Genomic DNA, 17,105 nt, shown 5'->3' with positions numbered 1-17,105 from the left:
TATGTATGCAGACATGCTAGCACAGTCAAATGATATTTAAAGAACTGGCTGTCACATGAGATCACAGAGCTCTTTACTTTGAGGTGCTGAACACCTATTACTACTGGGTGAACCTTCCAGGATTGAGCCCTTTATAATGATTTAAGAACAGTTGCCTTTAGTGTTTGTCTGTGGATGGATAAGGTAGTCGCGGTAGCTTGGGTGCCTCATTTGACATGTGCAGTGCCAATTCTGCCTTTCCTGAGCTCCTGTGTTTTTAAACTCTAATATTCTTGACAGGTAATATGCACTCAACTCACCCATGCACTCTTGTCACCTTAATGGCACTTCAGCTAAGGTTTTTCTGTGGAAATTTCCTTAGCCTTCAAAAAATACAGTTGTATGATCTGCTGGAGACAATTTATTTTACTGCAAACGTTAAGAGATCCACAAGAAGGGAGGTCAAGCTGACTTTAGGAAGTTCTTTTTATGTGGCATCTCCATTCCTGGAGATTTGCAGCCATGGTAGCCCATTCTGTATGATCCTCTGCTAATCTCATTGTGAAGGAATAGTCCTCTTCATCCACCCAGGATACCACATCATCCATCCAAGATTTTCTTGTTTTGCCTCATGTTCTTCTACCATCAGCTCTCCCTGGAACATGGATCACCCAAATGAAGTTCAAAGTGGGGAAAATCAAGCCTGAGGGCTCAGACTGGACATGCAAAAACTGAGATGCCCCAAATCAGTGGCCACTTCTGAAAAGAACTGTTATTGATTATTTGTATGTAGTAGCACCTAGCAGCCCCATTCATGGACCGGGACCCCATTGTGCTAGGGGCTGTACAAGCACAGAACAAAAGGACTGTCCCTGTTTCAAAGAACTTGTCTTCCTCTTCTCTAAAGCTGCATGGGTAAAATGTGGTCTAGTAGATAGAGCCCTGGACTGGAACTGGGCTCTGTTCATAGCTCTGCTGATGGCCAGTTGTGTGACCTTTGGCAAATCATTTTAATCCCACTCTGTGCCTCAGTTCCCCTATCTGTAAAGTTGGGATAATGATACTGATCACCTTTGTAAGGTGCTTTGAAATGTACAGTTGAAAAGCCATGTACAATAGCTAGGTATTAGTATTATACAAAGTTTGGAAGATGCATAAATAATTTTCCTAGAGGTGGTATGGATTGAGAAGTCTAGTGAAAAAGCCAGGAGATTAAGATAAGCAAAACAGAACAATGACTGGCATGTTGGGCTCTTTTGCTCTTCCTAAAAGTTCTTATTTTGCTACTTACTAGAAGTCCAGCTGGGTGATGGCTGGGGAGGCAATTAGAAGTAGGTTTAATATAAGTCATCTTTAGAGAAAGGACTGGCATTTTTGTCAATTTTTCTCTGTGTAGAAGAACAATACTATGACAGTTATTTGGCTAGCAAAGGGTACCATGTTTAAATGAACCAAATTGTGTGGGGAAAATAATTGACTTTCTTCCTTGTCAGAAAAAATTGTACATTGGGGGCTCATTTTGCCAAACAGCAAACCCAATAGCAAATTAGCATGCATGTAATTTATATTATGTTTTTCTTCTGCAGGAGTCAGGTTAACAAGTGGCGGGAGAGAGTCTGTGCACACGAATGCTTATGCCAGCAAAACTTACGTTGCTCAGGGGGGTGGGATTTTTATACCCCTGAGTGGCAAATTATTTGCCAATATAAGTGCTAGAGTTGACATGGCCTTAGTTAAAAGGGCTATATTGCACCATGGGCCAAAATTTCAAGTCTGTACTCAGTACTTTCTCAGGCAAAATCCCACTGAGTTCACAAGTCAAAGTTTTGCCTGAGAAATAACTGAATAAAAACTGAGGGAAGATCTCAGGATTTGGTCCAATATGCAGCAAGATTTTGTAAATTACATGGTGGTTCTTTACCATTCAGCACAGCTTAGTGTAAGTGGGGGAACAGTCCCGCTATTGTGGGGAACTTTCCTGGCTTCTGCACTACCCTGGTGAAGTGGGCTAGCGAAAGGATCTGAGTTCTCGCTCTCACTTCCTTTACCCAGTGGCCTCCCTGCCCTTGAGGACTCCCCTTCTGTCTGACAGAGTCCTCATAACCCAACAAGGCTGGGCCCACTATTCCTGGGGGGCTCGACCCCCAACCCTGCTGTGGTCACCTAGGACAGGGGCTAGGGTGTCCCCACTCTGGGGTACTCTCTCTGCCCTGGGCACTTCTCTGACCCACTGACCATTACATACAAGTTAAAGCAAATGCAAGTTATTTAATCAACAATTAATTTTAAAAAGAATAAGAAAAAATGGGAAACACATCAACCCGCTCTGTGGCAGGGAACATCACAAACAGTGTCTCTGGAATGTCAGGGCAGTTCACAGTCTGTTCCTTGTAGGTCCAAGGCCTCCTTCTCCAGCCCTGGCTGTGCTGCAGGGATGCTGTGGGTTGGACACTTGATCTGGTGGTGGCCACACGCTCTCAGGCTCTAGGTGGCAAGGCCCTTCTTCCCAGCGTTGCCCCCGCCCTGTCGGGGTTACCAATCCCCCTCCGTGTCTGGCCCGCAGAGCCTCCTGGCTGAGGTGTCTCCCTGTGCTGGGCCCACTGCCCAGGGTCCCCCTCGCTCTCCCCAGCTGCTCGCGACACCCGGTTCCAGACTGCTCCAGACCCAGTTCCAGCTCCACTCTGCCTCAGCTCCAGCCCCACTCTGCCTCAGCACGGCTGCTGCTCTGCCTCCAGCTCTCTGGGCTGCTTCTCTGGCCCCTCTGGCTCTGGTTGCTACAGCTCTGCTCCCAGGACAGGGTCTGCTCTGCAGGCTGCTTCTGTGACGCTGCTCCCAGCACTGACCTGCTTCGTGGGCTGCTTCTCTGGTCCCTCTGGCTCTGGTTGCTGCAGCTCTCCTCCCAGGGCAAGTCTGCTCTCTCTGGGCTGTGCCTCTGGCTTTGGAGCTGCAGCTCTGCTCCCAGGACAGGGTCTGCTCTCTCTGGGCTGCTTTTCTGGTCCCTCTGGATCTGGCACAGCTCTGCTCCCCAGCTCAGCTAGGACCCTGCTTTCTCCTTAGCTCGGCCCCACTCTGACTGACCCAGGTAATTCCAGCTTACACGGAGAATGGGACATCCCTGGCCTCCTGACTCCCTGATTAGCCTACCCGCCCTGTCATTCAGGCTGACCTGGAGCATTGGCCTCTCCCCATTGTTCCTGGGGGCTGTCAGTCTCAGGGTCCTGATTCCCCATCGACCCTTCCCCTTTTTAGTATTGGGCGCTAGCAACTAAAACACCCCCACTGAATGTTAGTAAGGGGGCAACAGTCCCCTTACATTAGAATGTAATGGCGAACGGGGGAAGTCCCGGATGACTGGAAAAAGGCTAATGTAGTGCCAATCTTTAAAAAAGGGAAGAAGGAGGATCCTGGGAACTACAGGCCAGTCAGCCTCACCTCGGTCCCTGGAAAAATCATGGAGCAGGTCCTCAAAGAATCAATCCTGAAGCACTTGCATGAGAGAAAAGTGATCAGGAACAGCCAGCATGGATTCACCAAGGGAAGGTCATGCCTGACTAATCTAATCGCCTTTTATGATGAGATTACTGGTTCTGTGGATGAAGGGAAAGCAGTGGATGTATTGTTTCTTGACTTTAGCAAAGCTTTTGACACGGTCTCCCACAGTATTCTTGTCAGCAAGTTAAGGAAGTATGGGCTGGATGAATGCACTATAAGGTGGGTAGAAAGCTGGCTAGATTGTCGGGCTCAACGGGTAGTGATCAATGGCTCCATGTCTAGTTGGCAGCTGGTGTCAAGTGGAGTGCCCCAGGGGTCGGTCCTGGGGCCGGTTTTGTTCAATATCTTCATAAATGATCTGGAGGATGGTGTAGATTGCACTCTCAGCAAATTTGCGGATGATACTAAACTGGGAGGAGTGGTAGATATGCTGGAGGGGAGGGATAGGATACAGAAGGACCTAGACAAATTGGAGGATTGGGCCAAAAGAAATCTGATGAGGTTCAATAAGGATAAGTGCAGGGTCCTGCACTTAGGACGGAAGAATCCAATGCACAGCTACAGACTAGGGACCGAATGGCTAGGCAGCAGTTCTGCGGAAAAGGACCTAGGGGTGACAGTGGACGAGAAGCTGGATATGAGTCAGCAGTGTGCCCTTGTTGCCAAGAAGTCCAATGGCATTTTGGGATGTATAAGTAGGGGCATAGCGAGCAGATCGAGGGACGTGATCGTTCCCCTCTATTCGACATTGGTGAGGTCTCATCTGGAGTACTGTGTCCAGTTTTGGGCCCCACACTACAAGAAGGATGTGGATAAATTGGAGAGAGTCCAGCAAAGGGCAACAAAAATGATTAGGGGTCTAGAACACATGACTTATGAGGAGAGGCTGAGGGAGCTGGGATTGTTTAGTCTGCAGAAGAGAAGAATGAGGGGGGATTTGATAGCTGCTTTCAACTACCTGAAAGGGGGTTCCAAAGAGGATGGCTCTAGACTGTTCTCAATGGTAGCAGATGACAGAACGAGGAGTAATGGTCTCAAGTTGCAGTGGGGGGGGGGGTTAGATTGAATATTAGGAAAAACTTTTTCACTATGAGGGTGGTGAAACACTGGAATGCGTTACCTAGGGAGGTGGTAGAATCTCCTTCCTTAGAGGTTTTTAAGGTCAGGCTTGACAAAGCCCTGGCTGGGATGATTTAACTGGGAATTGGTCCTGCTTCGAGCAGGGGGTTGGACTAGATGACCTTCTGGGGTCCCTTCCAACCCTGATATTCTATGATTCTATGATTAAGATGCACTGTACTGGAGCATCACAAAATATGCCTGATATAAACATGCAGGTATTGATAGAATACACTGGATATGCCTTGATAGGCCAAAATGCTGTCAGTTATATAAATCTTTCTTGTAATCATGATTTTCATCCATGACTCACAGAAAACACCAATAAAAAATATTCTACGTTTTCCCCCCTATGGGAAGTACATTTGTAAAAAAGCTTGAGTTAAAGTAACTGCTATAGCATTAAATGTGTCATAAAGATTGAATTTTATAGTGATGCCATGAATGTGGCTGATGTTTTGGTTGAGCAGATTAATGTCTGTCTTTAATAGCAGATTTATCTTACCTAAGAATCCTGAATGTTCTATGGTGCTTGATTAATATTTTGGTCTTGGAGTGAGCTGAGATGGTTCCCATATTAGGTTGCAAAGGAGTTTTGCAATATAGACAGAGGGCACTGAACAAATGGAGATGTGATTTTATTACCTCATTTGATGGAACCTAAACTCCACTCTGCTGAAAAGTGTAAATCTAAAGATATTTTTGTGACTTGTGACTAAACTGTTTTAGAAGCTGGAGACAGAGTATATTTTAAATGTGGTTAGATATTGGGCTGTAACATATTAGGGTTAGATATTCCCCTTAACAAAGAAAGGGAAGGGGAAGAGGAGAGAACAGAACAAGCAGAGAAAAGTGAACATGAATGGAGAAGGATAAAGATTAATTGCTGCAGGTTGCACTAAAGGCAACACAGAGGACCAAATATTCTTGATTGGAGCAGGGGCTAAGAGTGCTTTACATAGATATGAATATAAGAGCCTACCTTTAGGCATACAAACAACAAAAATACTTGTTGTCTATAGATATTTACTGAACCTATTAACAATCTCTAGGTGCTAACAAAAGGCTAGTTTGGGTTGTATCATGCAGACAATAGTAAGGGGTGGAGCAAAGGTGCACTGCTAAAATGGGAACACTAGGAGGCACTGTGTCACTGTGTTTGCACTGAGATAGTAGAGTAATTCATGGCATGTCTTCCTCCAGTGCAGCCACACCCTACTCTATACAGCCAGCCAGCACTGGCATATGGTTGGACTGAGCCATGGCTCCATCTACCCTCTACCTCTCCCCCCCAATTCTCTGTCCAGTTTCACCAAGGGGGAGGCATCTTCGGCATTGCCCTGGCACTTCCCCAAACATCATGGTTGTGACTCAGGATTCTGTATGAAATGGAGAGGGGCATGTTTCTAACTCCCTTCTCCTCAGTATGGCTGTGTTAAACAAGGCAATAATATAACTCCCGATATGTGGGGGTTTTAAAAGTCACATGGGCTATCTCAATGTCTCTTAAATAGACAGAATCCAAACCTTTTAGGGATTCCACAGGTCAAAGCCAAAACATTAAACTTTACTTGAAAATTGGTTATCAGCCAATGAAATTCTTCAAGTCAGGTGTAATGTGCTTCAAAAAAGAAAAAAAAAAGCTTAATAAGCAGGCTGCTAAATTTTAAACTGTGACAGTTTTTTAATAGTTTCTAATGTGTAGCCCCATGTAGAAGTACTCTGTGATCCTTCCAAGTACTAATCAAAAGAGCATGGGCCATAGCCACAGCTCGTGTAAATTGATGTTGCTTCATTGAAGTCAATGGACCTTATTATGATATACACCAGCTGAGGATATAACCCTGATCTTATGGTTTAATTGCCTGTGGCCAGAACAATGGGAGAACTGAATAGATTTAATCTGGTTTTGAGGAAAGATCTTCATGTAGCTAATTTAGTTTATAAAAAGCTTCAAACTAATTCTCCTGAGCACAAACCTGAAAACATTTTTACCAATCCTTGCAATCCAGCATTGGTTTTAAAAGTCACATTACCTAGAGCATACCACAGACTGTACGTTAAAAAAAAATTGCACATCGCTTGTTTATATTACATTTGCAGCACTGGTACTGATTTATTTTTTTTTCCTTGTGCGAGCTGTCTTCACTTTATCCTGACCTGTTATCCAGAAATACTCATCATGTCACTGTCATGTTGTTTTATCGCTATTGTGTTATCAAATGCAGAAATCTAGAAAGATTCTTTGCAAGGAAAACTAGTCTGAACACTTCGTAGCAGAGAAGTTGTAATGTTTTCTGTGGCTGATCACTTAGTTTAATTCAGAAAGGTGCCCTGTGTCATGATGTAAAATTGCTTCAGCATGTAAAGGGTTACCAGGATCCTGCCTAACCTGCTGAGCAGTCCACCCACTTATGAAAATCAGGTCCTTTCTCAAGCTGTGTGCCCAAGATCACTAATTGCATTTGAAAATCTTGACCTAAGGATCAAACATCCTGAAGTCAGGGAAAACAGATCCCATAGATATCTATAGATATCTACCTACTACTGACACAGTGTAGATTACTGCTCTCCACGTATATACCCCTTTCCGCCAATGTTTTGCCTACACCCACTGTGTGTTCACTGAAAATCAATTGTCCGTATTAATTGCTTCTTGCCTGCCTTTGCACACCTAATTAGACAGACAAATGGTTTTATTTTTGTAAAATTTAGCCCAGAGAAAAGATTTGCTTGGTTTAGCAGTTGACCAATATTTGCACACAGCTTCTGCATCAAGAACCTGTCATTCATGAGTTAGTAAACAAGTCATAGCTAAAATATAGGGCTTTCCTTTTCCCCACCCACCCATCAGATAGTGTTCACACCAGTCACACAAGGATGTTTGCAGCCCTGTAATGTTTGTTGCTTCTAAGAGAAAAATCCCTGCAAACTTTATCCTAAGTCATGTCTAGATGTAGGAAAACTCTCTGTCTCTCTCTCTCTCTGTCTCTGTCTCTCTGTCTCACACACACACACACACTGGATTAAAGTAGTAAGTATTTCTCTGCTGTAATGCATCCAGCTTTAATTTATGTAATGGGTTATTGATATGTATTTGGAAGAACAAGTATCCTCGCCATTTATTCATTGAAATTCTTCCCATAACTCTGGGTTGCTTATTTTCTAATGGATATTCTGGAGCTGTGTGTTTCTCTACTAAATGCTAAAGAGATTATATGATTTCATGAACCTCCCTACAGACAGTGCAACATTGACTGGCAAAGATCTTATTTTTATTTCTGATAGGCACAAGGAGTCCCATAAAATGATATTGTAAGCTTTTCCTGTTCCTTGTAATGAGACTTCTAGAGTCAAACAAAGCTAATGTTAGATTGCGGAAGAGAGAGAAAAAACATCTATAAATTTTTCATTGCACAGGATTTTTTTAAAGGGAAAAAGAAAAGTAATCTCTTGGTTGATTTTAGCAGCAGTACAACTGCTTCAGCTTCTGCTGATCAGTATTGGGCCTGGACTGCAACTATCGGTGGTACAGAGCAAGAATAAACCGTTGCAAGATTCTTCAGTAATTGCTACAAACATTGAACTGTTGCTGCATGCCCTGCTGCTTTGGATCATTATTGTGGAATATAGCAGATTTAATAAAGTGTGTGTACTCGGGTTACCAGGCATGGTCACTCCAATTTCTCTTCTAGGTTTGATTTAATCACACAAAAACGATTAAAGCTCTGGAAGAAAATCTCCCCTCTTGGGGTCTGGTTTGATAAAAATCACATTAACACAGACATTATAAGCATGCAGGAAACCTCTTCTACCCAGGCTTGATTCATCCATCTTTTCCAAATTCTATGAAGCATCTCCTTCAGCCTCTACAGCCCTCTCACTAGGACTGTGGCAAGCTTCTCCCCTTGTATCATCATTCACAAGTCTTTTTCCTAGATTACAGGGGTTCACCTCTTGGTAGAGGCATTCTGTGTAGTCTTTACCTTTGAGCCCTTGCCTGGAGAGACCAAACATCCTCTACTCCTTCCCTTCAAGTCTCCCAGTAGAAAGATTCCTTCTCTCTCTCTTCACACTGGGTGACTGGACCTCCCTTTTATATCCTGGTTCTTCCTCCCCAGCTGGCCTTGCTGTAGCCTACAGTCATATGATCTGGGAATAAACCAGACACAGGTGAGAGCTGGGCCTGGACCTCTCTTAAAGGTCGAGCCACCCAATGGCAAGGTGTAAAGGTTCTGATCATACCATGAAGTCAATGAGAAATTAAGAGAGGAGCTTGAACAACTCAGAGCATAGGGCCAACATGAAAACAATTCCTTGAATTGTGTCTTCTCAATGTGTCTGAGTGTGGGAGAATCTGGCTCTTGATGAGGATAAACTAATACATTTTAATGCAGAAGGGGCCATTATGACCATCTTATCTGACCTACATAACATAGTTTATACAATCACCCAATGATTCCTGCATCTAGCCCAATAATTTGTGGTTGAACTAAAGTGTATGTTTTAGAAAGTAATACAAGACTCCAAGAACTGGAAAATAGGAAAATGCCATTGATCAGCAGTGTGAAAACGCCATTGATTTTACCATTTTGCAGTCTTTTTATGTTCTTGCTTTGGGACTGTCAATGCTGCTGCAGTCTAGTGTATCAAACCCTGTTTCAAGAGAGGGGTTGGCTCTTCTAATTGAAATCAGAGATTCTGTGGAGTCTTCAAAGAAGTGGACAGTCAATTACTACATCCTTTGAGGCAAGAATGCTTGAAATTTGCTACATATCGCCAGCTACAGGCAATCTTTAAAATGGTGAGCCAAATTCTGGTCTCATTTACACTGTTGTAAATCTATTGACTGAAAGTGGAATTACTCCAGGAGTATAGTGTAACTGAGAGCAGCGTTTGGCAAATAGGCCCAGATCCTCAAAAAAGTAGTTAGGCTCCTAACTTCCAGTGAAATCTTTGAAATCAGTGGAGATTAGGAGCCTAAATACATTTGAAGATCTGGTCCGTAGTCTGTTTCACCGGTAGTGTAAATGAGGAAAAAGGAGAGCGGCAATTTATTTTCACATTGAGGTGCTAGTGCTCATCATGACACCAGTGACATGAGTTCCTTGGTGCCATACCGAAATTGTGGGCATCTAGTTACTTTACAGAACCAATTGTGCAGTTTGATCCTAACTACTGGTGACTCAATCCAACATTTTTTGTATTTTTTCCATAGCTTTGAATTCATGCTAAAATAAAAGTCCTTTCGTTTATTAGACTTTTGAAATCTTTTCTCAGACTTTTGTGAGTATCTGTTTTCAGAAATAAGTATCAGAGTGGTAGCCGTGTTAGTCTGTATCAGCAAAAAGAATGAGGAGGACTTGTGCCACCTTAGAGCCTAACAAATTTATTTGAGCATAAGCTTTTGTGGGCTAAAGCCCACTTCATCAGATGCATGCAGTGGAAAATACAGTAGGAAGATATATATATATATGGAGAACATTAAAAAATGAGGGTTGCCATACCAATTGTTAATGAGACCAGTCAATTAAGGTGGGCTATTATCAGTAGGAGGAAAAAAAACTTTTGTAGTGATAATCAGGATGGCCCATTTCAAACAGTTGACAAGAAGGTGTGAGCAACAATGGGGGAAAATTAGCATGGCGAAATAGTTTTTAGTTTGTGTAATGACTCATTCACTCCCAGTCTTTATTCAAGCCTAATTGAATGGTGTCCAGTTTGCAAATTAATTCCAGTTCTGCAGTTTCTCGTTGGAGTCTGTTTTTGAAGTTTTTTTGTTGAAGAATTGCCACTTTTAGGTCTGTAGCTGTGTGTCCAGGGAGGTTGAAGTGGTCTCCGACTGGTTTTTGAATGTTATAATTCTTGACTTCTGATTTCTGTCCATTTATTCTTTTCTGTAGAGACTGTCTGGTTTGGCCAATGTACATGGCAGAGGGGCATTGTTGGCACAAGATGGCATATATCACATTGGTAGATGTGCAGGTGAACAAGCCTCTGATAGTGTGGCTGATGTGATTAGGTCCTATGATGGTGTCCCTTGAATAAATATGTGGACAGAGTTGGCAACGGGCTTTGTTGCAAGGCATTTTTCCTTTGCATGCATCTGATGAAGTAGGCTTTAGCCCACGAAAGCTTATGCTCAAATAAATTTGTAAATCTCTAAGGTGCCACAAGTACTCCTCAGAAATAAGTAGTTGCTCATAAGCCAAACTGGTAGCTGGCTGTGTATTGAACCATGCTACAAATTCATTTTCACGTGATACATTTCTTTAGAGTTGAGCATCAATTTCTGTCCTTCTGTGAATGTTTTGCTGAGGGTGATAAATCTTAAAGCTTGAGTTTAGGTTAGATAGCAAGAGAGTTTCACAGACTCGGGAGATCAGTAAAAAACAGTTGCAATTAATTAGGAGTGCTTCTAGCTTTCAAGTATCTTAAAAGGATTGCATCTAAATGTATAACATTCCCTTTGAAAAGATGTTTTCTCAAACACAGTTGACAGTTGAAAATCCATAGCCAAAGGTAAACAAGGTGCCCTCTCTCATTCAAAACACAGCGATTCAATTTTTGATGGCTAACTGGACCTCTGTTTTAGAAAAAAGAAACTTGGAGGTCATAAATCAGAAAACCAAAAGTTGAAAGATGAATATCAAAATGGTTTGAAAGATGGAAATTAAGACTTAAAGATTTAAAAGAAGAAATAAAAGACCAAGAGGAAAAAAGAGATCTGAGAAACTATATTATGGTTACCAGCAGGACAGTGGGGTGGGAGGAGGTATTGGTTCATATTCTCTGTGTATATATAAAGTCTGCTGCAGTTTCCACGATATGCATCTGATGAAGTGAGCTGTAGCTCACGAAAGCTTATGCTCTAATAAATTGGTTAGTCTCTAAGGTGCCACAAGTACTCCTTTTCTTTATATTATGGATGATATTTTTTAAGCTACCCACATTTGGAGTGATAATTTGGGCAATGCCATTGCAGACAAAAGTAATGAGATCAGTATCTTCAATAGGCACAGTATACAAAACAGGTTTGAAAGTCTGTTTTCACAAAACCCAAAGAGTGAAAATTTAACTCCTGTTATGATGATTTAAACCCAACAAATCAGAATTTTCCAAGTTAGTTCAATTAGTTTAACCCACATGCTGATCTTTTCTCAGATATTTCTTTTAGAAATATTTTCACAGTACAATTATAAAAAATAAAATGCACTTTTCTCAAACAAAGGGGTGCATTCAGTAAGATGCTTACTTTGGGAGGGGGCAAGAAACATGTATCTTTGATTGAAACAGGCATTTAATTGTAAATTCATATGGGTGGCCATCAGTGTATTTCTGCTTATTCTGTAATATGACTCATAGTTCTGATTCCAGCAAAGTAGAATATAAAAGCAAAATTCTACACTGTATGTATAGGTGCTAATTTTCAAAGTTGACTAGGGGATTTCGCCACACTACTCGCACTGAACTCAATTATTATATACAACCATTGGCTATCATACTGATTAATAATAAATTTTTTGACTGTGCAATCTGGGAGTCTGCTTGGGTAGCAGCTGTGACCAAGATGATGATTGCTAGCTATATCTAGCTTTTAAGGTTACAACAGTTTCTCTTGGTAGTGGACTTTGTTATCATGATCCAAATCTCTGTCACCTTTAGACTAGACCACTGCACTTAACTCTACTTGGATTTACAGGGTGAGGTTTTCAACAGTGCTTAGCAATGCGATTTTATCACTGACTCCCGGGGGGACAATGTTAGGCCAGTGGTGGGTGTTCTTGAAAATCCCACCTTAAATCTGTTCAGAAAATGCATCTGGTATGGTATGGGGCAGCCTGTGTAAAGTGTAAAGCTGGTAGAAAAATTTCCAGTTGATCAGTTTTTGGAATTGCCTGTCAGGGTGCCCAGCTCCCAGTCTACCTAGACTGGCTTGCTACATGGCCAGCCAAGAATTTTTCAAACATTTCCTTCCTGCAGAAAATTTCACATTTCCAATTTTTTTTCCAGTTCAGAATGAAAATATTTTCAGAATTCCAAAATTTTCCACGGGAAGGAAATTCCAGTTTCCTCACAACCCTGGTTAAGTGTGGATGTCCCACCCCTAGCACCTTACAACAGCACTTGAGGATCTTCACTGGCTGCATGTTTCTGGGTGAAATGTAAGGTGTTGATTTTGATGCATAAAACTCTATGGTCCTGATCCAGTGCTGATAGACATCAGTGGAGTGACCCCTCATGAATTCACTGGGCAATAAATAACATGGCTTGAGGCCTGTTTATTTGAGATGGCTTAAATGGATTGAGGCCTGTTTATTTGAGATAGGACCTCTCTCCCTGTGCTATGCTGCCACAGCTTTGATTTAAGAGAGGGAGCTGCCGGCATGATGTTCTCTGTAAGGGCCTTCAGCTTTGGAAGTTACTCCCAGTTAGGGTCTGAAAGGGATCATCTCTATTGACCCTTCAGGGCACATTGCAAAGCCCATCTGTTTGCTTCTGTGGACTTTAAGGGTGGTGTATTTTCACTTGATTAAGTTACAGATGGTTCCCATAACCTGCCTGATGTGAAGTACTCATCTGTTTTAAGGATTGAATCTTTAATTTCTGTAAAACTCACAGAGGAGCACGGGATTGATGCATTTTATTTTACTATACATTCATATAAAGAAAGAAAATAATAATATACTACCTAATCCAGAATGGTGCTAAATTCCATCAAACTCCTAAATGTTTTTACAGAGTATTATCAACTTTCTGAAAATGATGATTTTGTGATTTGTTTATTGCTTACTGAAAATAATCAAATTCTATTCCACTATGTTCAACTTAATAACTTTTAAGACGTTAGCAAGTATTATTTTAACATTAGATGCAGAGATTCATCAATCTACTACAATATCCTATTTTTATCTGAATTAATTACCAAGGGTTGAAATGCTTGTTTAGTTAGAATATGTAGATTCATCAGAACTGAAACTGTTTGTGGGAAAAGGTCAGAACATCCCGATTTGGAAAAAAAAAAAAAAGGAAGAAGGAAGAAAAAGAAGAAGAAGAAATAGTCAAAATATCAGGTTTCGATATTTTGGAAACAAAAAGTTTCATGTTCCAGGTTGAAATGCCTTTTTGTTTCAAAATTCAAACAAATTTAATTTTATTTAAAAAGGTCAAAATTGAAATGAAACATTTTGAAATAATCAGAATGTTTTGATTGACCCAATCTGGTTATTTTTTTCTTTCAGGCAATCAGTTAGCCAAAATTTTTGAGAATTTGACCTTCCTGACCTTTCCATCCTGATTCAGGACTAGAAAAATATTTGAAATCTTAAAAACTGTCACTTGGCAGGAAAACCACTTCCCACCCAACTCTACTTAACATCACCACCAAAGTCAACACCATATGACTGTAGATTTCTTATATTCTGATAATATTCTTTGATGTAAAAGCAAATGTGTAAGAAAAGTGAGAGTACCTTCCAAAGACAGTATATTTGCAGTTCACAGTTCTCTCACACTCACTCTTTACAAACTCTTGCAAGATCCGCTATCATGTGTTCATCTAAATTATATGTATTTTTTTTAGATATGTAATAAAACTAAGTGCATTTGCTGTCTCAAATTAAGGATTGTTGTACGTATATCTGCCATCCTAATTAACAATTTTGCAGTACGTTGTGGTTATTAGAAGTACACAGAGTAGGTTTTAGAGTATATTTTTAGTGTTATGAGAGAGGTTGGGTCTGTGGCTTCAGTGATACAGCAATTACATCTGGGGAACTTGGGGAACTTTTCCATAATGCTCTAACATTTTTCCTAAGTTACAAAGTGACTGAACCATACTGTTATGGGGAGGGAATCCACCAGGGAGACAGGAGACACCCATGCAGATGGCTTCCATTTCCGCAGAGCTAGAGATGCCCTTCTCTGTATCTCCAACACCTTGGGAGTTGGGAGCCTCTCCTTTTGTGAATTCAGCAGGCCCATGTTCCCTTTCCACTAGAGGAATTCTCTATTGGCAAGGGCAGTGTGGTTTTGATAGTAAAATTAATCTCCATGCTCAAGTTCAGAAGCTGCTGTAGGTGTTTGTTTTCCTTTACGTAGCTTGTGATGTGTCTTCTGTCCTCACTTCTCTTCAGACAAATATCCAATATTTCTGTCTCTGCCCATACCCAGTTGTTTCTTTCTTTTGATTGCAGGCAATGGACTGGGAATCCGAGTTGTAGGTGGGAAAGAAATTCCAGGGAACAATGGAGAAATTGGAGCCTACATTGCCAAGATCCTTCCCGGGGGCAATGCAGAGCAGACAGGGAAGCTGATGGAAGGTAAGATAAAGGTCTCATCAAAAACTGGCACCCAAGGAATGTTCTATTGCATGATTTGTGGGCTACATTCATTCTTTCTCCAGGGCAGCATTCAGTGCAAAGGCAGGGTGGAAGGCATCAGGGAGTCAATTACAGCTCCCCAGTTCTAGGCCCAAACCCCTCTCCAATGAGACTTAAAGCAGCATTTGGACTGTTCAATGATCAGATCCTGGTGGAAGATCCTTTAATGTCCCCTACACCAGTGGAGAATGTATACGACAGAATGGAGAAAGATTTGGCCTTGATTTTGACACCCCCGCCACTGCCAGTACATCCTGTACATAATATACTGATATAGTTTCAGGAGTTCAAAACAGTACTTGCAAATATTTGTTTGAATTCTGTGTTTAGTTTGACAATGTTCTTACCGCTTATTACACTCTCTTTGAACATTCCCATAAATGGGCGTTTCTTCTTACAAACAATTGAGGAATGGCTGTTCTTCATATGAGTACCTGAATTCATCTGCAAACAATGTTCATGTTTGGACAAGAGTTCCCTTCTCTGAATTCATCATCATTTGTTGTTGTTCTGTTTAAAATAAAATCAGTCATCCAGAGCAGAAAAAGGACCACAAATAAAGAAGACTGAATAGTCAAAGTGAGCCCTTCTCGACACCCTCCTTTCCCAACAGATTGAAATTTGTTCACATAAACTTTTTGGTACATGAACAACAAATATATTTGCAGGAATCAGGATTGATTCACAATCATTTTGCAAACATGTAAACTGAGCAGAGAATGTATTTACAAAAAGAATCATCTCAATACGCTCTGGGAATAACCAAGAATAGAATTTAACCCAAATTTGTTGTTGTACCTTTTGGTTTTAAAATGCTTGTTATTTTCTTTGTCAATAATACTTTGTAGGCCGTAAATAAGGCAAAGGTTCTATTTTCAAAGTAAATTTAAAGATTAATGAGGGAATTGCTCAGTGACAAAAAAATGTTCTCTTTGTTTTTACTAAGGGCCTGATTCTGCCATTGATATATTGAATTAGTGCCTGATTCAGCATGTGGTTCCATTGCATTCAATGGCTTAGTCATGGAATAAGGTACATGTCTACAGATCGGACTACTGGTTGAAGAGGATTACATTAATATGAACTAGGAACCTCTTAGTTCATGTCCACAGCATCCGCATGCGGAGTTACAGTGCAATACTTTGATGTGTGCTGCTACTCAGATCCCTGTAGTCCAAACTGTACAGCTGTGTAGACAAGTCCTGAGTCTGAATATATGTTAAAGTATCTGGCCCTACCTTTGTTCATGTTTCCCCACAAATATTTACACCTTCCACCCATAAAAAATGGTCTTTCATAGATATGACTGAAGTGCCTATTTCCTTAACTAAATGGGTTTTGGAAATCCAGAGGATGATTAGGAAGCAACAATGCAATATTGCCCACAATATGGAGTGTTTTGGGAATCAGGAGAGGCACTTAATGAGTGAAAATCCACTCACTGTGCTGAGCAGAAAACTAGCCTTCTGGGCTCTTTTGCTGTGAACAGCTATTGGAATAGAGTTCTAAAATAGCTCCTGACATATCATTAATTGATGTTTTCAGCTGTGTTAGGGAGAAGTTTGAATTTACTATGTCCAGCAGACAGTGTCCAACCAAGTGACTGTTCATCTGAATTCTCCTGTCATTACCACTGTGTGTCATTGCCATGGCTAGATGAACAGATTAATGAAATAGTTATCTCCTCTTTTCCCTTTCCCTCTGCATCATCGGAACAGCCATATTTTAAATTGACCTTAATAGCTCAGTTCTGGACTCAGTTATAGCAGCATAACTCAGACATAACTCCCTCAGAATCAATGGAGTTACACTGCATTTGTGTCACTATTGCTGAGAACAGAATGCAGCCCTTGGAACAGCACGGAAATATAGTTTCACTGCTACTGAGTAATCTATTCCCTATCAGGGTCAAAATGAGCATTCTAGTAGGGTATGCCCACCCACTCGATACACCTCCCATTCATCGTAACTTGCTGAAAATATATCTTGCTCCATCTTACAATTACTGCCAAGTGACTTTTTATGTTGTTTTAAAAGGTTATTGTTCATCTGCAGAGACTATCTGGCTCTGCTACGATTGCATTTCTTGGTCAGGTGTACATGTGGCTAATGCTGATTTTGTTTTCTGAACTT

The 17,105-nt window shown here is 41.2% G+C and overlaps 1 protein-coding gene across 8 annotated transcripts in view; it reads left to right on the top strand.

Moving 5' to 3' along the window:
- PCLO (piccolo presynaptic cytomatrix protein) overlaps positions 1 to 17,105 on the top strand; it is a 514,363-nt gene that overhangs the window by 352,094 nt on the left and 145,164 nt on the right. For all 8 annotated transcript variants that reach the window (XM_073328639.1, XM_073328637.1, XM_073328638.1 and 5 more), the window contains exon 10: positions 14,787 to 14,912. In XM_073328639.1, coding sequence (XP_073184740.1) covers positions 14,787 to 14,912 — 126 coding nt within the window. The remainder of the gene's footprint in view (positions 1 to 14,786; positions 14,913 to 17,105) is intronic.

This window comes from Lepidochelys kempii, chromosome 1 (assembly GCF_965140265.1).
Source record: "Lepidochelys kempii isolate rLepKem1 chromosome 1, rLepKem1.hap2, whole genome shotgun sequence".
NCBI lineage: Eukaryota > Metazoa > Chordata > Testudines > Cheloniidae > Lepidochelys > Lepidochelys kempii.
This window is presented reverse-complemented; position numbering and strand designations above follow the sequence as displayed.